The 23,559-nt window shown below is 39.0% G+C and overlaps 1 protein-coding gene and 1 pseudogene across 1 annotated transcript; both read right to left on the bottom strand.

Moving 5' to 3' along the window:
• Positions 1-471: 471 nt before the first annotated feature.
• On the bottom strand, positions 472-1,512 carry LOC147368285 (olfactory receptor 7A17-like). Its single transcript, XM_086413446.1, has one exon. The coding sequence runs from the start codon at positions 1,441-1,443 to the stop codon at positions 472-474; it is 972 nt and encodes a 323-aa protein (XP_086269572.1). The 5' UTR covers positions 1,444-1,512.
• Positions 1,513-22,049: 20,537 nt separating this feature from the next.
• LOC147368286 (olfactory receptor 7A17-like) lies at positions 22,050-23,029 on the bottom strand (annotated as a pseudogene).
• Between the last annotated feature and the right edge of the window lie 530 nt (positions 23,030-23,559).

Genomic DNA, 23,559 nt, shown 5'->3' on the forward strand with positions numbered 1-23,559 from the left:
CACACTCCCTGCTAATGTCTATGAATACATTTTCAGATAGAGTAATTATTGTAGTGATGTTCCAAGTTATACTGAACTAAAAAATGATAAATTGGTTTCATATTTGTCTCTTCTATGGAATTATGTAATTGTTTTTGTTGTCAATATTTTTTTCTTTTTTCCATATAAGTAGCACAATTCATGATTATACTTTTAGTAAAGTGAAAAAAAATGACTCAGTGTAAAGTATTTTATATCAGAAGAATTTATTCTTAAGAAATTGGCAATTTACATATATTTCACATTTTTGAGTCAATATTGGAGAGTCAAAAAATGACAAAATAAAAACTATTCATGACAGAGAACAGAAGTATAGAGAAGTTGAAATCAAAGAAAAGTAAATACCAAGCAGTCAATTGAAGAAACAATTGCTAGAATCACAAAACAATCAAAGAGTCAAAATACTTGGCTCTGAGGCTTTCAGCCCAGGTATCATGGACATTTCTTCAGCCCAAGAGAAAATGGACCTTTTATAAAACTTTCCATCCCAAAGAATCTTTTCAGAGCCCTCTTTATGTCTTTATTTCTCAAACTGTAGATAAAGGGGTTCAGCATGGGTGTGACCACAGTGTACATCACCGAGCCTGTTGCACTTGAGTGGGAGCTGTGGGTAGCAGCAGAGCTAAGGTACACTCCTAAGCCAGAAAAATAAAATAAGGAGACAATGGAGAGATGAGACACACAGGTTGAAAACGCTTTATACTTTCCATGGGCTGATGAGATTCCACAGATAGAGGACACTATCTTTGAGTAAGAGTAAAGAATACCAGTCAGGGGACCACCACCCATAATCACAGCTCCAAAACACAGCGTTGTGTCATTGAGGAAAGTGTTATAACAGGCAAGTTGGACAAGCTGTTTGGTTTCACAGAAAAAGTGGTGTATTTCCAAGTCTGAGCAGAAGGACAAATGCAACACCATTAAGCTGTGTAACAATGAGTACACTGCACTTATTATCCAGGACGCCAGAACCAGACATCCACAGAGCCATGGGTTCATGATGACTGTGTAGTGCAAAGGGTGGCAGATGGCCACGTAACGATCATAGGCCATCACAGCCAGGAGGAAGTCATCTAATGCTCCAAAGAGAATGTAAAAATACATCTGAGTGATGCAGCCTTCATAGGTTATGACTTGGCTCTGCATCTGGACGTTCCATAGCATCTTTGGGATGGTGGTGGAGATGAAGCAGATGTCTACAAAGGACAGGTTGGAGAGGAAGAAGTACATGGGGGTGTGGAGGTGGGAGTCTGAGCTGACAGCCAGGATGATAAGTAGGTTTCCAAACACAGTGATCAGGTACATGAAGAGGAAAAGTCCAAATATGAGGGGTTGTAGTTCTGTTTCTTCTGCAAGCCCCAGAAGAAGAAATTTTGAAATTTTTGTATTGTTCCTTGGTTCCATGTGGTGGAAGTGACTATTGGGAAAAAGAAAATACCAAGAATAATTTTCACTTGAACAGGCATAATTTACATAACTGAACTACTATAATTTCTATTTTGCTGGCAAGAAGTTGATGTTAAGATGATATATATAGATAAATTGTCCTTGAGGGTATACCCCATTTCACCTGTTATTAAAATTTTTTGTCCTATTCACAGTATATTTTTAAAGAGTTCATGTATTGGGTGGGCCAAAAGATTTGCTCATTGTTTTTTTTCCTGTAAGATGGATCTAGTAACACTCATTTGTCTTTAACGTCATTTGAAACAATTGTGTTCGATTATATTGTGACAGATATCATATCAGCATGCATTAGAAAAACATAAAAACTGGTGAATTTTTGTGTAGCTATTTTAATATTGAAGATGGAAGAGAAATGCAACATTCTCAGAATTCTATTCTTTATTATTTCAAGAACGGTAAAAACGCAACGACAAAAGGTTAAAAAAAAAACGACAAAAAAGATTTGTGAAATGTATGGAAAAGATGATGTGACTGATCAAGCATGTCAAAAGAGGTCTACAAAGTTTCATGCTGGAGATTTCTCAGTGTACAATGCACCTTGGACAAGAATACCAGTTGAACTTGATAACAGTAAAATCAAGATGTTCACGGAGAACAGCCAACATTACACCAAGAAGGAGAGAGTTAATAAACTCAAAATATCCAAATCAAGTGTTGACAATCATTAGCTTGGTTTTGTTAATCACTTTGATGTTTGTTAATCACATAAGTGAAAGTTGTTCAGTCGTGTCCAGCTCTGTGCAACCCCATGGGCTATACAGTCCATGGAATTCTCCAGGCCAGAATACTAGAGTGGGCAGCCTTTCCTGTCTCCCATGGGTCTTCTCAACCCAGGGATCAAACCCAGGTCTCCCACATAGAAGGCAGATTCTTTACCAGCTGTGAAACAAGGGAAGCCCTTATCACATAAGTTAAGCAAAAAAAAAAAAAAATCCTTTTTGATCACATTTCCACATGTGACTCTACTTAAATGTAATGAAAACATTCTATTTTTGAAACAAAATGTGATGGGCAATGGAAAGAGTACTGCACAATAATGTGGAATGGAAGAGCTCATGGGCCAAGCAAAATTAACCCACCACCAGCCATCAAAGAAGGTGATGCTGTGTATATGGTGGGATTGGCAGGGAGTCCTCTGTTGTGAGGTCCTTCTAAAAAATCAAAAGATTAATTCCAGCAAGTACTGCTCCCAATTAGGCCAGCTGAAGGCAGCACTTGATGAATAACATCCAGAGTGGGTGAACAGAAAATGCATAATCTTCCATCAGGAAACTACAAGACTGCTTATTTCTTTGATGAACAGGAAAAAATTGTTACTTCTTGGCTAGGAATTTCTGAGTCATCTGCCATATTCACCATCATTGTACCTTCAAATTTCCATTTATTTCAGTCTTTACAAAATTCTCCTGATGTAGAAAAAAAAATTCACTTTCTTGGAAGACTGCAAAAAGCACCTGGAACAATTCTCTGTTCAAAAATATTTAATGTTTTAGGAAGTTGCCTGGAAAATGGCAGAAAGTAGTGGAACAAAACAATGAATATGTTGTCCAATAAAATTCTTGGTGAAAATGAAAAACATGTCTTTTATTTTACTCGAAAAAATGAATGAACTTATTTTTCGTCAGCACAATATGTATAGTTTTAATGAGAAGCTACATATTTCAAACACATACTGGGAGTAAACAAGAGATACAGAAAAACAAATCCCCCACATTCCAAGAAAGATGAAAGATGATATTCAAATAAATATTTTATAGACTATATCTGGTGATGGCAGATTCTATGAACAAAATAAAACCAAGTATAAAGGAAGGAGAGGCAAGAGGTGCTATTCTGTACTGAGTGTTCAGGCACGGCCCACAAACAAGATGTTAATTGAACAGATAGCTCAAGAAAGGAGCTTCCCTGGTGGCTCAGACAGTAAAGCATCTGTCTACAATGCAGGAGACCAGGGTTTGATCCCTGGGTGAGGAAGATCCCCTGGAGAAGGAAATGGCAATCCACTCCAGTACTCTTGCCTGGAAAATCCCATGGACTGAGGAGCCTGGTAGGCTATAGTTCATGGGGTCGCAAAGAGTCAGACATGACTGAGAGACTTCACTTTCACTTTCAGCTCAAGAAAGAGAGAGAAGGATCTAGAAGGATCAGAAAAAGTGTGTGCCTGGCAGAGGGAATGGGCTTTCCTGGTGGCTCAGATGGTAAAGAATCTGCCTGCTAATGTAGGAGACACTGGTTCCGTCTCTGGATTGGCAAGCTCCTCTGGAGAAGGAAATGGCAACCAGTTCCAGTATTCTTGCTTGGGAAACCCCATGGACAGAGGAGCCTGATAGGCTACAGTGCATGGGGTTGCAAAAGAGTCAGACATGATTTAGCGAAAAGCAAAAACAAATACATGAGTACAAGTGCCTCTGTTTTAGGAACTTCTCTCACTCCATAAGGCACAGGTTTGCAGACACACCATGGTCTCCAGGGCTGTGTTTGTATCATGAATTTCACTCCCAGAACCACCCTCCTTAAGCCATGGGGTGGGGGGTGGGGGGTGACAACTCAAGCTGGTCAGATAAGATTAGCTTTCTCCTAAAGAATGTGGAAAACCCAGAAATTCCAGTTTATAAGCTTCCAAGAGAAGAATAGATTTGGGGTTCCTTTTTGCTATGGCCACTTTCTGCCCTGTTTTCAAAGAAATAAAAAAGTTATGGAAGAGGGATAGAGAGGGGAAAAAATGAAAGAAAAATACCTAATAAGCTCGAATGGCCCCTCAGACAATGTGATGAAGAAAAGCTTTCTTTGTTGGGCAGACTTCCAACTTCAGCTAAATTCTTTGGTGCCACAAATAAATCATAAACATAAATACCTTTCTGTTTTCCCCAAGGACAAAAACAGTGATATTTGTATGATGTGAGAAACCATAGCATATATAGTCTAATATGTCTCATCTTAAAATAAAAAGAAATATCCTTATTTCACTGGATATCCCTCTCAGGTAATAACATATTTGTCTAGTCCTGTAATTTATTGTATTATGAACATTCATTGTAAGGATTGATAGTGAAGCTAAAGCTCCCATGCTTTGGCCACCTGGTTCAAAGAGCTGACTAATTGGAAAAGTCCCTGAAAAATTGTGGAGAAGGGGGAGACAGATGATGAGATGGTTGGATGACATCACTGATTTAGTGGACATGAATTTGAGCAAACTAAGGGAGATAGCAATGGACAGAGAAGCCAGGCATGCTGAAGTTCATGGGGTGGCAAAGAGCTGGACCCAACTTAGTGACTGAACAACAACAACTACTTTCATTGGAAGCAGTTTATAGCTCCCATTCTTTCTTGCACTGGGCTTCCACTAGCACAATTTAATTGTCAACATTGGCAATTGAGTTTCTAAGTGCAATGTTTCTTTGTCAGCATCACAAATAAATGCATTATTAAGAAAGCCAGCAAACAAGCTGAGTGATCTCTGGCCTCTGTGCTATGCTGTATTGGCTCTTGGGTGACCTCTGGGACAAGTTTGTGGATTCCTTGCTCCCTGGTCCTCTCTTGAAGTGCCTATTAAGCTCTCAGACTTACCTGCATGGAGACTCTGGGAGACTTTGGTGTAGAAGTAAAAATTCCTTCATAAATGATTGACAATGCAGACAGGTTTTGTTCCCAAACCAGACAATAAGGAAGAGGATCAAGCATGGATCACCCAGCTAGATTTAGGACTGCAAAGGCAGCAACCACATTCTGTCCAAAGTTGCACAGGCTGAGAGATTACAGCCAAGGAGGTATTTACATCTTTCTGTATCAGCTTATTAGTCGTGTTTTCCTGTTGTTACTCCAACCTCCAAGTACATGATTTCCCTTGGGGATGCTGATCTGGACATAATGGATATTTTTTCTTGCTTCTCCATTCCTAGCAGACTGCATTACATTAGGTGAATCCAGTTTTCATCACACCTTCTCCTTTACCTCTCCTTCTTTCAAAGCTCTGACTCCCAGCACTTCCTCATATCCCTGAGTTCAAATATTCTCAAAAGTATAATACTGAAGGTTGGTCTTGACCAGGTACCTTGGTTCTTCAATGCTTTGATTTGTAGTGGAACACAACCTCTGAAATCTCTGAATGTGACTATTCCCACTCATCCTAAAGGGAGATAATTTTGCTCCTTTAATAAAAGTATTGGGTATTATAATCATTGGTTTCATGAAAGATTTGCAGTTCCAATATGGATTTCCTGCTTATATCAGAAGTTAAAAGCTGTCATTTATCCCTCTGTATAAAATATTTGTAACTATGAAAGACCTTTATATATACTCTTATGCACTACTAACCTACATATTATAGAGACTGTTAAATTTAATTTTTAAAACACTTTGTTCTATGAACTAGAACTTATATAAACTCCATTCTCCATTGTAGAGATAGAACTCAGAGTGATTTAATGTTCTGCTTAAAGGTACATACCAAGTGAGGGATGAGATCTTGACTGCAATTAGTCAAGATACTTCCAGTTTTCAGATACTGGGCAGTAGTTCTTAACCAGAGATGATTTTTCTCCTGGGAATATCTGGCAATGTTTAAAGGGATGCTCACTCTGGGAAATCTCATGGACAGAGGATCCTAGTGGGCTATAGTCCATGGGGTTGCAAAGATTGAGACATGACTGAGCGACCAAACAGCAGCAAAGGGATGCTGTTAATCTCTTATATACAGCAGGACAGAGTCCAATACAAGTAATTGTACGTCCCAAATGCCAACAGTGAGAAGGTAAGAAAAGTTATTTTGGACCAGACCTTCTACAAGTTCATTTTGTATAAAAATCACCAAGGTCTGTGGTTGAAATGCAAAATCTGTTTCATGAGGTCTCTATTGGGCCCATGGAATGGACTTCAAACAAGTTATTGAAACTGCAAGTCTTGGTCTGTGGATCACAGTTTGGGTATCAAGGCAGAGGTCTTATGTTAGTGTCAAGTGTATATAGTTTTAGTCTACCCCACAGAGCCTGTTTTATGTATGTAATTTTGAAAAAAAAATTCACTCATTTTATAGGTGGCAGTGAATTATGTGGCAGAGCTTTTAAATATAAGAGCTCTTGAGTGACATAAATAAAATATACATATTAAGAAGAGTTTGTGATAGGGAGAATAAAGGACTCCAAAAGACGTCATATCCTAAACCAAATAACTTTCTAATATATTAGTTTACATAGCAGAGTAATTAAGACAGTAGATGGAATATAGCTACTAGTAATGTGTTTTAATGATCTCTGTTCATTTCCAAGGCAAACCATTCAATATCACAGTAATCAAAGTCTATGCCCCAACCAGTAACACTGAAGAAGCTGAAGTTGAAAGGTTCTATGAAGACTTACAAGACCTTTTAGAACTAACACCCAAAAAAGATGTCTTTTTCATTATGGGGGACTGGAATGCAAAAGTAGAAAGTCAAGAAACACCTGGAGTAACAGGCAAATTTGGCCTTGGAATACAGAATGAAGCAGGGCAGAGACTAATAGAGTTTTGCCAAGAAAATGCACTGGTCATAGCAAACAGCCTCTTCCAACAACACAAGAGAAGACTCTACACATGGACATCACCAGATGGTCAACACTGAAATCAGACTGATTATATTATTTGCAGCCAAAGATGGAGAAGCTCTATACAGTCAACAAAAACCAGACTGGGAGCTGACTGTGGCTCAGATCAGGAACTCCTTATTGCCAAATTCAGACTTAAATTGAAGAAACTAGGGAAAATGACTAGACCATTCAGGTATGACCTAAATCAAATCCCTTATGGTTATACAGTGGAAGTGAGAAATAGATTTAAGGGCCTAGATCTGATAGAGTGCTTGATGAACTATGGAATGAGGTTCGTGACATTGTACAGGAGACAGGGATCAAGACCATCCCAATGGAAAAGAAATGCAAAAAAGGAAAATGGCTGTCTGGGGAGGCCTTACAAATAGCTGTGAAAAGAAGAGAAGCAAAAAGCGAAGGACAAAAGGAAAGATATAAGCATCTGAATGCAAAGTTCCAAAGAACAGCAAGCAGAGATAAGAAAGCCTTCCTCAGTGATCAATGCAAAGAAAATGGAGGAAAACAATAGGAGGGAAAGACTAGAGATCTCTTCAAGAATATTAGAGATACCAAAGGAACATTTCATGCAAAGTTGGGCTCAATAAAGGGCAGAAATGGTATGGAGCTAACAGAAGCAGAAGATATTAAGAAGAGGTGGCAAGAATACACAGGAGAACTGTACAAAAAAGATCTTCACGACCCAGATAATCACGATGGTGTGATCACTCACTTAGAGCCAGACATCCTGGAATTAGAAAGCATCACTGTGAACAAAGCTAGTGGAGGTGATGGAATTCCAGTTGAGCTATTCCAAATCCTGAAAGACGATGCTGTGAAAGTGCTGCACTCAACATGCCAGCAAATTCGGAAAACTCAGCAGTGGCCACAGGACTGGAAAAGATCAGTTTTCATTCCAATCCCAAAGAAAGGCAATGCCAAAGAATGCTCAATCTAGCACACAATTGCACTCATCTCACACGCTAGTAAAGTAATGCTCAAAATTCTGCAAGCCAGGCTTCAGCAATATGTGAACCATGAACTTCCAGATGTTCAAGCTGGTTTTAGAAAAGGCAGAGGAACCAGAGATCAAATTGCCAACATCTGCTGGATTATCGAAAAAGCAAGAGAGTTCCAGAAAAACATCTATTTCTGCTTTATTGACTATACCAAAGCCTTTGACTGTGTGGATCACAATAAACTGTGGAAAATTCTTCAAGAGATGGGAATACCAGACCATCTGACCTGCCTCTTGAGAAATCTGTATGCAGGTCAGGAAGCAACAGTTAGAACTGGACATGGAACAACAGACTGGGTCCAAATAGGAAAAGGAGTATGTCAAGGCTGTATATTGTCACCCTGCTTTTTTAACTTATATGCAGAGTACATCATGAGAAATGCTGGACTGGAAGAATCACAAGCTGGAATCAAGATTGCCAGGAGAAATATCAATAACCTCAGATATGCAGATGACACCACCCTTATGGCAGAAAGTGAAGAGGAACTAAAAAGCCTCTTGATGAAAGTGAAAGTGGAGAGTGAAAAAGTTGGCTTAAAGCTCAACATTCAGAAGTCGAAGATCACGGCATCTGGTCCCATCACTTCATGGGAAATAGATGGGGAAACAATGGAAACAGTGTCAGACTTTATTTTTTGGGCTCCAAAATCACTGCAGATGGTGACTGCAGCCATGGAATTAAAAGACGCTTACTCCTTGGAAGAAAAGTTATGACCAACCTAGATAGCATATTCAAAAGCAGAGACATTACATTGCCGACAAAGGTCCATCTAGTCAAGGGCTATGGTTTTTCCAGTGGTCATGTATGGATGTGAGAGTTGGACTGTGAAGAAGGCTGAGTGCGGAAGAATTGATGCTTTTGAACTGTGGTGTCGGAGAAGACTCTTGAGAGTCCCTTGGACTGAAAAGAGATCCAACCAGTCCATTCTGTAGGAGATCAGCCCTGGGATTTCTTTGGAAGGAATGATGCTAAAGCTGAAACTCCAGTACTTTGGCCACCTCATGCGAAGAGTTGACTCATTAGAAAAGACTCTGATGCTGGGAGGGACTGGGGTCAGGAGGAGAAGGGGACGACAGAGGATGAGGTGGCTGGATGACATCACTGACTCGATGGACGTAAGTCTGAGTGAACTCCAGGAGTTGGTGATGGACAGGGAGGCCTGGCGTGCTGTGATTCATGGGTGTCGCAAAGAGTCGGACACGACTTAGTGACTGAACTGAACTGAATGTGTTTTAAGACACAAAAATGAGCCTGAATTTTCACTTTGGACTAGTGTAAGCACAATAACCCTCTAAGTGTGAAAGAGAGGAAGAATTAAAGTCAGAGAAGCATGGGGCTTTAAAGCTGCTGGCTTTGAAGATGGAGGAAGGATATAAGAATATATATATCATTCTAAGATATAAGGAATGCAAATCGCCCCTGGAAATTGGAATAGGAGAGAGAATTAATCCTCACCTGGAACATCCTTAAAGATCCAAGCCCTCCAGATGTCTTGATTTAAACCCAATGAGACTCATTTCAAGACACAGTGTCAGGGGAAGCATACTGACTGAAACAGCCCACCATGGCCAGGCTCTCTAGTAACCATTTGCATGAGTTGTTTTGCAACAGGAGTTCCTGGTAAGGAATACAGAACTAATAAGCCACCACCAACTGGAAGAGTTCGGGAAAACTCGTAAAGAGACACCGCACGTCTGTCCACCTCCCAGAATCCCTCTCGCTATCATCCATCCTGGCTAAGTGATGTGTGCGCCAGCAGGAAGGACTCTGAGTCAGAATTATTGACCAAAGACAATCCAGAAATTAATCCCATCACCATAAAACCTGAGACTGTGAGCCATGTGGCAGAGTAGTCTTCCTAGGTTACCTTAGCTTGCTGCTCTCTGCCCGGGTGCCTTCTTCCAGTAAAGTCTCTTACTTTGTCAGCACGTGTCTCCTTGGACAATTCTTTTCCAAGTGTTAGACAAGAGCCCGCTCTTGGGGAGCTGGAGGGGTGGCCCTGCTTCCTACAACAACAGTATATGTGTGAGTCTGTTTAGTTGAAAAAAGGATGTTCACAAATGCACATACATGTATATATACACACACTCCTTACTCTTGAAATTTTTCTTTGGACTCAAAATATTTCCAACATTTCGTGTATTTCACAACTTTCATCTGAATTAAGCTGTATTATCCCCTACTGCCTTCAGAAATAAGGGTCTTATTCCCAGGTGGATTGCATTTTAACAATTATTTGAGAAAGCAGTTCAAACTTATTCAGTATCTTCTTCAGTTGCATACAAATGAATCCATATATTATGTATTCTCAGTTTTGTAAGAATCCTTTAATTTGGCAGATTGTACATTTTAAAGATGTGAAGATTACTGAATATGATTGTACTCTTGTAAATTAATTAAAATTAAAATTTTAGTGTTCATGAGTCAGGTCAGATCTAAATATAGCTGATTCACTCCAGACACTGCTAGAAGAGTCACCTTATAACTGTTGCAGAAAGGGGGACCCCTTCCAGTGCCGCTGAAACTGGACTCTTGTCTAACACTCAGAAATGAATTGTCTGAGATTTTATTGGGAAAGGGTGACCAGGTGGAGAGTACTAGAGTAAGGGAACTGAGAAGAACTGCTCTGTCACTGGATTTCTGGTTTTATGGTGATGGGATTAGTTTCTGGGTTATCTTTAGCCAATCATTCTCACTCAGAGTCCTTCCTGGTGGTGCACGCCTTAATCAGCCAAGATGGATGCTAGCAAGAAGGACTCTGGGAGGTGGTCAGAGATGTGGCGTCTCCTTTTGACCTTTCCCAAACTCTTCAAGTTGGTGGTGGCTTATTAGTTCCATGTTCCTTACCAGGACCTCCTGTCTTAAAACAACTCATGCCAGTGGTTACTGTGGTGCCTGGCCAGGGTGGGAGGTTTCAGTCAGTGTGCTTCCCCTAACATAACTAGGAAGAAAGAAAAGTGTTATATATTGATAGAGAAATAGTGAAATTAAGCCAATTTAAATTTGTAAACTATTTCTCTCATAAAGTAAAGGGTTAACATGCATATATAAATTGAGTAAGCATCATATATTATTGAAGAAAGGAGAATAGTACAGATGCAACATCATGGATAAGCTTCAGAAACAAATCACAGCTGAATTAGATCGATGGGCAGCCCAGAAGAGAATGGAAAAATCTCACCGAACAATCACTGGATTAGTAATGGAACTATAATAATATAAGTGCTTTTAAGTTAGCTTCTTATGCAGTAAGAGCCAACCAATAGAACATAAAAGCTAACAGAACTGAGGGAATGTTAGAGAAGTTAAATAGACTTGTTTAGGCTTCAGGGACAAAACAGAGCAGTCCTCTGACCTTGCTTCTAACCTGCTTTGACACTGACCTGAGTGTGAGTGACTGTGAATGACTGCTTTCTATGAGTGCAAGACTTGTAGCACCTTAGGTGAGATGGAGGAATCTTGAGATTGTTGAGCCCCTGGAGATGGTCTGGCCAACAGGCCCCAGGCTTAATGACTTTCCAAGTTTCACATGACAAAACCAACAGCATTAACATGAAATCAGAGGTGCAATTTGCTCACAGACTGATGATGATATCAGTTTGAGTCCTGGGATTATATCTGGGAACCCCAAACTGCAATCTTTGAAGTCTCACCTATAGATAGGACACACTGCCTGGAAACCTTTTCCAATGGGGACTCCAGATGAGCTGTGTCACGGGACTTCTCAGTGCTGTTTGAGTCTGGATGCATCCACTGCTGTTTCTATTTTTCTTTTAATGTTAATATATTAAAAGTAAGCTAGATAATTATCTAATAAATATTGGTAATATTTACTTGAGTATAATGAGTGGCTTATTTTGTTAATAAATCCTTTGAACCTGAGACGAAAGTGAAAACTTCTGGAAAAACAGGGAAATTATAATAATTTGTTTTATATCATTCTAAGTATTTTTATTGATATTTGAAGATAGCATTCATGGTTAAATACAGAAAATTGTATTTATGAGAAACTCTGTGGAAGTTCCCTCCAGGAAATCAGAAGGAGTCAAAAGGACATGTGCCTTTCTGTACAAAATGCTGACCTGAATCACATGTACGGGCAGAAATTGAAGCTCTCCAATGAATCATTCTTTGATCATGAGGATAAATATGGATATTACATATGCATATGTAGATGCTCAGTCATGTCTGACTCTTCATGACCCCATGGACTGTAGCCCACCAGGCTCTTCTGTTCACGGAATTCTCCAGGCAAGAATACAGGAGTGGGTTTTCATTTCCTCCTCCAGGTGATCTTCCCAAACCAGGGATCAACCCAGATCTCCCACATTACAGGCAGATTCTTTACTTTCTGAGCCACTAGGGAAGCCCACTTTCTATTCATGGTTATTAAAAATTTGAAAATAGGATATATTTTGTTTAAAGTAGTAGAAAGAGTAATTTCTATGCAGCACTGGAAGTTTGCAAACAGATATAAGTAGATACTTCAATTTAAAAAGTGTAAACAGTTTTTGTAAAGTGTAAACCAGCCAATCCTTCACCCTAATGAAATAAGATTCATTCCCATAGATACCAAAATCCATACTTCAATGAACAGATATAGAAAATGAAAATGATATATTTTTCTCAGAAATATAAAATGTAAATTAAAATTTTCTTTATCATTTTAACATTTCCCCTGACTCAAAGGTGATACTAAGTGAATCTATTTGAATTTGTGTTTCTATGTAGACTGCACTTGGAGTCACATAGTTGATAATCATTGTCTCACTAACTAGGGTAGGCACTGTGAACACAACTGAATGAGAGAACATACTAAAGTGAAGAATAAAACTGAATAACCACCTATATAAAAAAATTATAACTTAAGTACTCCATTTTTAAGAAGGGCAGTTAAGACAGTGATTAACATAGGGACGATGTACACAGAGGTGAAAACAGTGGTATCAGCTTTCCTCTATCACAAAACTTTATGTCTTTCCCCAGCTATTAAGTCCAGTGTTTTTCCATATGAATAATGTAACTTGTGACTATTCTTTCAGTAATACAAAATAAAAATTACTTGGAATAATGTCTGTCACTTGAGAAGAAATTATTCTTTAGAAATATATGTTCAGTTCAGTTCAGTCGCTCAGTCGTGTCCGACTCTTTGCGACCCCATGAATCGCAGCACGCCAGGCCTCCCTGTCCATCACCAACTGCCGGAGTTCACTCAGACTCACGTCCATCAAGTCAGTGATGTCATCCAACCATCTCATCCTCTGTCGTCCCCTTCTCCTCCTGACCCCAATCCCTCCCAGCATCAGACTCTTTTCTAATGAGTCAACACTTCACATGAGGTGGCCAAAGTACTGGAGTTTCAGCATTAGCATCATTCCTTCAAAAGAACACCCAGGGCTGATCTCCGTCAGAGTGGACTGGTTAGATCTCCTTGCAGTCCAAGGGACTCTCAAGAATCTTCTCTAACACCACAGTTCAAAAGCATCAATTCTTCGGCACTCAGCTTTCTTCACAGTCCAACTCTCACATCCGTACATGACCACTGGAAAAAAAATAGCCTTGACTAGATGGACCTTTGTTGGCAAAGTAATGGCTCTGCTTTTCAATATGCTATCTAGTTTGGTCATAACTTCTCTTCCAAGGAGTAAGTGTCTTTTAATTTCATGGCTGCAGTCACCATCTGCAGTGATTTTGGAGCCCAAGAAAATAATGTCTGACACTGTTTCCCCATCTATTTCCCATGACGTGATGGGACCGGATGCCATGATCTTCGTCTTCTGAATGTTGAGCTTTAAGCCAACTTTTTCACTCTCCACTTTCACTTTCATCAAGAGGCTTTTTAGTTCCTCTTCACTTTCTGCCATAAGGGTGGTGTCATCTGCATATCTGAGGTTATTGAAATTTCTCCCGGCAATCTTGATTCCAGCTTGTGCTTCTTCCAGCCCAGCGTTTCTCATGATGTACTCTGCATAGAAGTTAAATAAGCAGGGTGACAGTATACAGCCTTGACGTACTCCTTTTCCTATTTGGAACCAGTCTGTTGTTCCATGTCCAATTATAACTGTTGCTTCCTGACCTGCATATAGGTTTCTCAAGAGCCCCTAAAATAAATGGGAATTTTAAATATTGTGCATCAAGTCTGAGAAAAAAAAATGAGAAATTAGGAAATGACAAAGGGGAAATCTGCCTATAAATCAGACAGAGAAGGAGACAATAATGTGATTTACTTCTACAGTATATTATATCTATATAATATATCGATATAGTACCCAAATTCTATCCCTTATCATTTCCTGAGGTTTCCCAGATGGCACAGTGGTGAAAAAAAAAAATCTGCCTGCCAGTGCAGGAGACACAAGAGACACAGGTTTCATCCCTGTGTCCAAAAGATCCCCAGGAGAAGGAAATGGCAACCCACTTCAGTATTCTTGCCTGGAAATTTCCTTGGAAAGAGGAGCCTGGTGGGCTACAGTCCTTGAGGTCACAAAGAGTTGGACATGACTGAGAACTGAGCATAATAATGGCACACATGCACACACACACAAATATCATTTCATGCATGTGTAAATATGTCTCCTTTTTAATATGACAATTTTGTGTTTTGTAGTTTAAGACACTTTAACATTTGGTTAAAGAAACAGTGATAGAGAAAAATGGCCATAAGAGGCAAAAAAAGTATCTAGTGAGCTCAAGTAGACCCTGAGAGACCTAAAAAGGAAAAAGATTAATCAATTCTGGCAGCAGTCCAACTGCTAAATCCCCATAATGCCCAGAATTACAATTAAAGTGAAAAAAGTCAATGTATTCAAAAGAGAAAGGAATGATATCTCAGATTTAATGAGCTAAGGGAATAAGCCCCCAATTTGCAAGAGTAAATACCATATACAATAGTAGGATATTTTTAAAAGATAAAATGGTAAACATCTTTGTAAATTTTTTAAAATCATTAACAATTATTAATTTATTTTTTATTGAAGTATAGTTGAATTACACTACCATGTTTGTTTTATACAGTAATTCATACACACACACACACACGTGTGTGTGTGTGTGTGTGTGTGTGTGTGTGTGTATATATATATATATATATATATATATATATATTTGTTTTCCTTCAAATTCTCTTCCCTTATAGGTTATTACAGAACCCAGAGATGCGGGTTTGATCCCTGGGTTGAGAAGATCCCCTGGAGAAGAAAATGGCAACCCACTCCAGTATTCTTGCCTGGAGAGGAGTTTGGGGGACTAAAGTCCAAAGGGTCGTAGAGAGTCAAACAAGACTGAAGTGACAGCACAGCACACAATAGTGATTTTGAGTATCTTTTCATATGCCTTTTAGACATCTGTGTCTTTGGAGAAATATGCTTAGATCTTCTGCTCATTTTTAATTGGGATTTTTCTTTGTGTATATATTGAGCTGCATGAGATGTTTGATATATTCAGGAGATTAACTCTTATTGGTTACATCTCTAGGAAAAGTTTTTTGTTTGCTTTGTTTATGGTTTCCTTCACTGTGCAAAAGCATTTAAGCTTAATTAAGTACCATTTTTTTAAATTTTTATTTTCATTTCTGTTACTCTAGAATAGAGATCCAGAAAGATACTGCTGTGATTAAGTGAAAGTCCTGCCTATGTTTTCTTCTAAGAGCTTATAGTATCTGGTCTTATATTTAGGTTTTTAATCCACTTTGAGTTTATTTTCTGTATGCTGTTAGAGAGAATGTTCTAATTTCATTCTTGTTCATGAAGCTGTTCAGTTTTCCCAGCACCACTTATTGAAGAGACTATGCTTATGGTTTAGTTTTTCTTCCTTTGTCATAGATTGGTTGATCTTAGGTAAATGGGCTTAATTCTGAGAGCTTTCTATTCTGCTGCATTGATCAACACTTATATTTTTGTGCCAATACCATGCTGTTTTGGTACTTTAGGTTTTCAGTATAGTCTGAAGTCAGTAAGTCTGATTCCTACAATTCCATTTTTCTTTCGAAAGATTCCTTTATTTGGGGGGTTTTATTTATTTAATTAATTATTTATTTGTGTGCATGTGTTTATAAGAATCTGTCTGCTGATGCAGGAGACTTGAGTTTGATCCATGGGTTGAGAAGATCCCCTGGAGAAGGAAATGGCAGCCAACTTCAGTGTTCTTGCCTGGGAAACTCCATAGAAAGAGGAGCCTGGTGGGCTACAGTCCATGGGGTCACAAAGAGTTGGAGACATGACAGCCATTAAATAACAACATATATGGATATAGCAACAGTGACTTTAAATTAAGAATATTCATATTTGAAAAGCTCGTTTACTTTCTGTAAATGGGTAACTTAGTTATAAACATGGAGTAAGATGAGTATAAATATGTTCGAGGGAAAAGGGCACAAAAGTCACATGCAGATTCATGGATGAGCCTTAGAAACACAATGTAGAGACTCACAGCTGAATATAGATTCATCAGGTGCCAGGCAGGGCTCAGTACCACTCCCCACCTGACTGCCCCATTCAATAATAAAGGCATTATGATAAATCATTTTATTTTAGATTGGCTTGTTATGCTGCAATAACTGAGGAAATTGTTGATTGTATAACCAGAACAAACAGAATTGAGGTCAGTGAAAATACTCTGCTTCTCTTTGTTTTTGTTGTTTTTCAGTCACTAAGTCATGTCTAACTCTTTGTTATCCTATGAACTGCAGCATGCCCAGCTTCCCTATCCTTCACTATCCCCCTGAGTTTGCTCAGACTCATGTCCATTGAGGATTGACCTTTTCCAGTCCTGTGGCCATTGCTTTGTCTTCCAGATTTGCTGCCATATTGAATGCAACACCTTGATGGCATCATCCTTTAAGAGGTCAATCCTCATTCCAATTCTCAAGATGGGTAATACTAAATAATACACTAACCATCAAACAACTTCACTCATCTCCCATGCTAGTAAGGTCATGCTTAAAATCTTGCATGCTAGGCTTCAGCATTATGTGAACCAAGAACTTCCAGATGGCCAAGCTAGGTTTAGAAAAGGAAGAAGAACTAGAGATCAAATTCTCAACATTCACTGGATCATAGAGAAAGATAGGGAATTCCAAAAAAACACCTACCTATGTTTCATTGATTATGCCTTTGACCATGTGGATTGTAATAAAGTGTGGAAACCTCTCAAAGGGATACCTTGAGAATTGGCCGAGAATACCAGGCCATCCTACCTGTCTCCTGAAAAACCTGTATGTGGGTCAAGAAGCAATAGTTAGAACCCTGAATAGAACAACTGTTTGGTTCAAGATTGAGAAAGGAGTACAACAGAGCTGTCTGCTGTCACCTTGTTTGTTTAACCTATACACTGAGTACATCATGAGAAAAGTTGGGCTGGATGAATTACAAACTGAAATCAAGATAGGTGGGAGAAACATCAACAATCTCAGATATGTGGATGATACTACTCTAATGGCAGAAAGTGAAGAGGAACTAAAGAGCCTCTTGATGAGGGTGAAAGAGCTGGCTTAAAACTAAATATTAAAAAAAAAAAAAAACTAAGATCATGGCATCTGGCCCTATTACTTCATGGCAAATAGGGGTGTGGGGGAGTGGAAGTCGTGACAGATTTCCTCTTTTTAGGTTCTAAAATCACTGTGGACGGTGACTGAAGCCATGAAATCAGAAGACATTTGCTTCTTGGCAAGAAAACTATGGCAAATCTAGACAGTGTGCTGAAAGCAGAGACATTAATTACTCTGCCAACAAATGTCCATTGATAGTCAAGGCTATGTTCTTCCCAGTGGTCATGTACAGTTGTAAGAGTTAGACTGTAAAGAAGGTGGAGTGCTGAAGAATTGATGCCTTCAAACTGTGGTGCTGGAGAAGACTCCTAAGAGACCCTTGGACAACAAGGAGATCAGATCAGTCAATCTTAAGGGAAATCAACCATGAATACTCATTGGAAGGACTGATGCTGAAGTTGAAACTGCAGTATTTTGTTCATCTGATGTGAACAGCCGACTCACTGGAAAAGTCCATGATGCTGGGAAAGATTGAGGGAAGACGGAAAAGAGGATGTCAGAGGATGAGATGGCTAGATGGCATCACCAATGCAATGGACATGAACTTGGGCAAACTTTGAGAGATGATGGACAGAGAGGCCTCGCGTGCTGCAGTGCATGGGATCACAAAGAGTCAGACGCTATTGGGTGACTGAAAAAGAGTAACAATGTGTGCATTGAATCAGTGATGCAATCCAACCATCACATCCTCTGTTGCCCCCTTCTCTTTTTGCCCTCAACCTTTCCAAGCATCAGATACTTTTCCAATAAGTTGGCTCTTCACATCAGATGGCCAAAATATTGGAGCTTCAGCACTAGTCCTTCCAATGAATATTCAGGGTTGATTTCCTTCAGGATTGACTGGTTTGACCTCCTTGCTGTCCAAGGGACTCTCAAGAGTCTTCTCCAGACCCACAGTTCAAAAGCATCAGTTCTTCAGTGCTCAGCCTTCTTTATGGTCCAAATTTCACATCCATAAATAACTACTGGAAAAACCACAGCTATGACAATATTGATCTTAATTTTGGCATTTATTCTTATATTTGAAGATAACCCTTCTGATTGTAACATTATTTATCTTTTTGTCAGGTAACAGTATTAAAGGATGACTGCACAGATATCCTTTCCAGCTACCCAGGAGAGCTTGGCAGGACTTATATGTTGGTCCAGAAATATTGCTGCACCAAGGTTAGCATGCTAGTGCTGACCTCGAATCCCATGAACAGGTAGATTCAAGTTGTCTTATGAGTAATTTATGATAATGAAGTTGAATAAATGCCTTTGTATTGAATATATAGGGGATATATGAGTTATAGTTTATCTGCTTCTCCCTTAGTGTTTATGATGAAATTTAGAAAATTTTGAGTTATTTTATTTAGAGCAATGGGAAGAGTCATATTTGTAGGAATCATTGGAAGTTTTCAAAAGGAAACAATGAAATAATTCAATGAAAATATTAAAATATGTCATCCACTATGTGTGCATGCTAATTGCTTCCAGTCGTGTTTGATTCTTTGGGACCCCATGGACTGTAGCCCACCAGGCTCCCCTCTCCATGGAATTCTCCAGGCAAGAAAGTAGCCATTTCCTTCTTCAGGGAATTTTCCTGACCCAGGGATCAAACCTGGGTCTCCTGTATTGCAGGCAGTTTCTTACCTCCTGAATCACCAGGAAAGCCCAGGATGCTATGGTATGGGGAAAAAAAAAAAACAAAAAAAAACAAAAAAAACAACCTTTTGGTCAAAGCAGTGTATATAGACACACAACTTGACCTTTGAAAAAAAGAAGGTTGGGTTCCAACCTACTGCATAGGCAAAAATCCTCCTATAAAGTCATCTTTCTGTATCACTGATTCAACCAAATTTAAAAAAAAAATAATACAAACTATCTTGGTTCTTAAATGTATTTTTTTAATGAATAATGCAACTTATCACTTCAGGGAAAGAGGAGAAATTACTTAGGATGGCATATTTAATTTGAGAAGTAATTATTCTTAATAAACTTATGATACCCCATGAAAAAATGGAATTTCCAGACATTTTTGATTCAAAGGTAGGAAAATTAAAGACCTATATACAGAAAATTATAAAACACTGGTGAAAGAAATCAAAGAGGACACTAATAGATGGAGAAATATACCGTGATCATGGATTGGAAGAATCAATATAGTGAAAATGAGTATACTACCCAAAGCAATCTATAGATTCAATGCAATCCCTATCAAGCTACCAAAGGTATTCTTCACAGAGCTAGAACAAATAATTTCACAATTTGTGTATAAATACAAAATACCTAGAATAGCCAAAGCAATCTTGAGAAAGAAGAATGAAACTGGAGGAATCAACCTGCCTGACTTCAGGCTCTACTGCAAAGCCACAGTCATCAAGACAGTATGGTACTGGCACAAAGACAAAAATATAGATCAATGGAACAAAATAGAAAGCCCAGAGATAAGTCCACGCACCTATGGACACCTTATCTTTGAAAAAGGAGGCAATAATATACAATGGATTAAAGACAAACTCTTTAACAAGTGGTGCTGGGAAAACTGGTCAACCACTTGTAAAAGAGTGAAACTAGAACACTTTCTAACACCACACACAAAAATAAACTCAAAATGGATTAAAGATCTAAACATAAGACGAGAAACTATAAAACTCCTAGAGGAGAACATAGGCAAAACACTCTCTGACATACATCACAGCAGGATCCTCTATGACCCACCTCCCAGAATATTGGAAATAAAAGCAAAAATAAACAAATGGGACCTAATTAAACTTTAAAGCTTCTGCACAACAAAGGAAACTATTAGCAAGGTGAAAAGACAGCCTTCAGAATGGGAGAAAATACTAGCAAATGAAGCCACTGACAAACAACTAATCTCAAAAATATACAAGCAACTCCTGCAGGTCAATTCCAGAAAAATAAACGACCCAATCAAAAAATGGGCCAAGAACTAAATAGACATTTCTCCAAAGAAGACATACAGATGGCTAACAAACACATGAAAGATGCTCAACATCACTCATTATCAGAGAAATGCAAATCAAAACCACAATGAGGTACCATTTCACACCAGTCAGAATGGCTGTGATCCAAAAGTCTACAAGCAATAAATGCTGGAGAGGATGTGGAGAAAAGGGAACCCTCTTACACTGTTGGTGGGAATGCAAACTAGTACAGCCACTATGGAGAACAGTGTGGAGATTCCTTAAAAAACTGGAAATAGAACTGCCTTATGACCCAGCATTCCCACTGCTGGGCATACACACCAAGGAAATCAGAATCGAAAGAGACACGTGTACCCCAGTGTTCATTGCTACACTGTTTATAAAATAGCCAGGACATGGAAGCAACCTAGATGTCCATCAGCAGATGAATGGATAAGAAAGCAGTGGTACATACACACAATGGAGTATTACTCAGCCATTAAAAAGAATGCATTTGAATCAGTTCTAATGAGGTGGATGAAACTGGAGCCTCTTTTACAGAGTGAAGTAAGCCAGAAAAAAAACACCAATATAGTATACTAACACATATATATGGAATTTAGAAAGATGGTAATGATAACCCTGTATGCAAGACAGCAAAAGAGACACAGATGTATACAACAGTCTTTTGGACTCTGTGGGAGAGAGAGAGGGTGGGATGATTTGAGGGAATGACATGGAAACATGTATAATATCATATAAGAAACGAATCACCAGTCTAGGTTCAATACAGGTTCCTTGGGGCTGGTGCACTGGGATGACCTGAAGGGATGGTACAAGGAAGGAGGTGGGAGGGGTTTTAGGATGGGGAACACGTGTACGCTCATGGCAGATTCATGCTGATGTGTGGCAGAACCAATACAATATTGTAAAGTAATTAGCCTCCAATTAAAATAAATCTAAAAATCCTTGGGTGATACTTTGGAAATAGCAGAATGAATAAATCCCACCCACAGAGAGGGCAGCGATGGCTTTCTTGCCATGTTTATGGCAAACATTCAATGAGCCTGCTAGAAATAAATGACAAAGTTCATCACACACAGAAAAAAAAATTAAAAATAAATAAATAGAAACTGCCTATGTATATAACTGAGACTAAAGTTTAATAAAGAGAGCTACTAAAAGTACACAGTGAGAGTGAAACTGACTCAGTCATGCCCAACTCTTTGCAACCCCATCGACTATAGCTCACCAGGCTCCTCTGTACATGGGATTCTCCAGGCAAGAATACTGGAGTGGGTTGCCATGCCCTTCTCCAGAGGATCTTCTCGACTCAAGGCTTGAACCAGGGCCTTTTGCTTTGCAGGCAGACTGTACCATCTCAGCTACTTGGGGAGCCCTAAAATTACACAAAGAAACTGAATTTAAAAATAGAAATCAGATAAAGGAGTAAATTTCATTCCACAGTGATCAAGAACCACAATTTCAGGTTCTGAAGCTTTGAGTTATGCAATCAAGGGCACTTCATCAGCCTTAGTATAATTGGCCATCTTATACTGGCATGAAATGGAACCTCTTCAGAGCCCTCTTTATGTCTTTATTTCTCAGACTGTAGATGAAGGGGTTCACCATAGGTGTGACCACAGTGTACATCACCGAGGCTATTGCTCTTGAGTGTGAAAGATGCATAGCAGCAGACCTAAGGTACACTTCTAAGGTAGTGCAATAAAATAAAGAGACAACTGAGAGGTGGGACACACAGGTAGAAAACGCTTTATACTTCCCCTGGGCTGATGAGATTTTACATATACATGAAACTATTTTAGAAAAAGAGTAAAGGATACCAGCAAAAGGACCACCACCTAGCAGGGCAGCTGCAACATACATCACAATGTTATTAAGAAAGTTGTCAGGACGGGAAAGTTGTACCAACTGATTGAGTTCATAGAAAAAGTGGGGAATTTGCACAACTGGACAAAAGGGCAGTCACAACACCATTAAGCTATGTAGCAAGGAATACATGGCAACCACTACCCAGGATGTCAGAACCAGGAATCCACAGAGATGAGGGCTCATGATGACCATGTATGCAAAGGGTGGCAAATGGCCACAAAGTGGTCATAGGCCATCACAGTTAGGAGGACATAATCTAGTTCTCCAAAGAGAATGTAAAAATACATCTACGTGAAGCAGCCTTCATAGATAATAACTTTGCTCCGTGTTTGAATATTTACCAGCATCTTTAGGATGGTGGTGGAGGTGAAACAGATGTCTGCAAAGGACAGGTTAGAGAGGAAGAAGTATGTGGGGGTGTGGATGTGGGTGTCCGAGCTGATGGCCAGGATAATGAGCAGGTTTCCAAATGCAGTGATCAGGTACCTGGATGGAGAAAAAAAGTCCAAATGTGAGCAGCTGTAGTGTTGGTTCCTCTGAAAGTCCCAGAAGAAGGAATTCTGAAATTTGTGTATTATTCACTGGTTCCATGTGGTGGAGGTGACTAAACAGAAAAAAGAAAAAATAATATGACTAATTTTTACAACAACTGACATAATTCACATAGTTAAAACTACTTAGCTCTTTAGAAAGCAATGTTAATATTTTGTTTACAGGTAAATTCTCTTTGAGGGTATACTCCATTTCATCTCTGACTAGGAATATTTGTCCCATTCTCAAAATATTTCCAGAAGCCATATATTCTAGAGATTTAATGAGAAATTGTTTCATATATTTGAGAAATATATTGAGTGCCAACTATGTTTCAAGTACATGCAGGCAATTAGTAGAGTGATGGAAAACAAATCTCCCACAATCCAAGGATGATGAGAGATGATGTGCAAATAAAACATTATATGTCAGCTGGTGTCAAATGTTATGAAGGAAACAAAACCAGATATAAAGAAGAGAGTTGTAGGAGGTGTTACTTTGTACTGAGGGTTCAGGCAGGGTCAGAAATCAAGGTGATAACTGAACAGATAGCTAAGAAAGAGAAAGAAGGATCTAGTTTGACATCAGGAGAAGTGTGT

The sequence above is a fragment of the Bos grunniens genome, chromosome 7 (assembly GCF_055505025.1).
Source record: "Bos grunniens cultivar Pamir isolate PY7600 chromosome 7, Bosgru_T2T1.0, whole genome shotgun sequence".
In the NCBI taxonomy this organism is placed as follows: Eukaryota; Metazoa; Chordata; class Mammalia; order Artiodactyla; family Bovidae; genus Bos; species Bos grunniens.

Coding starts and splice junctions, on each gene's coding strand:
- LOC147368285 (XM_086413446.1), bottom strand. CDS start 1,443: ATGGAACCAAGGAACAATACAAAAATTTCAAAATTTCTTCTTCTGGGG.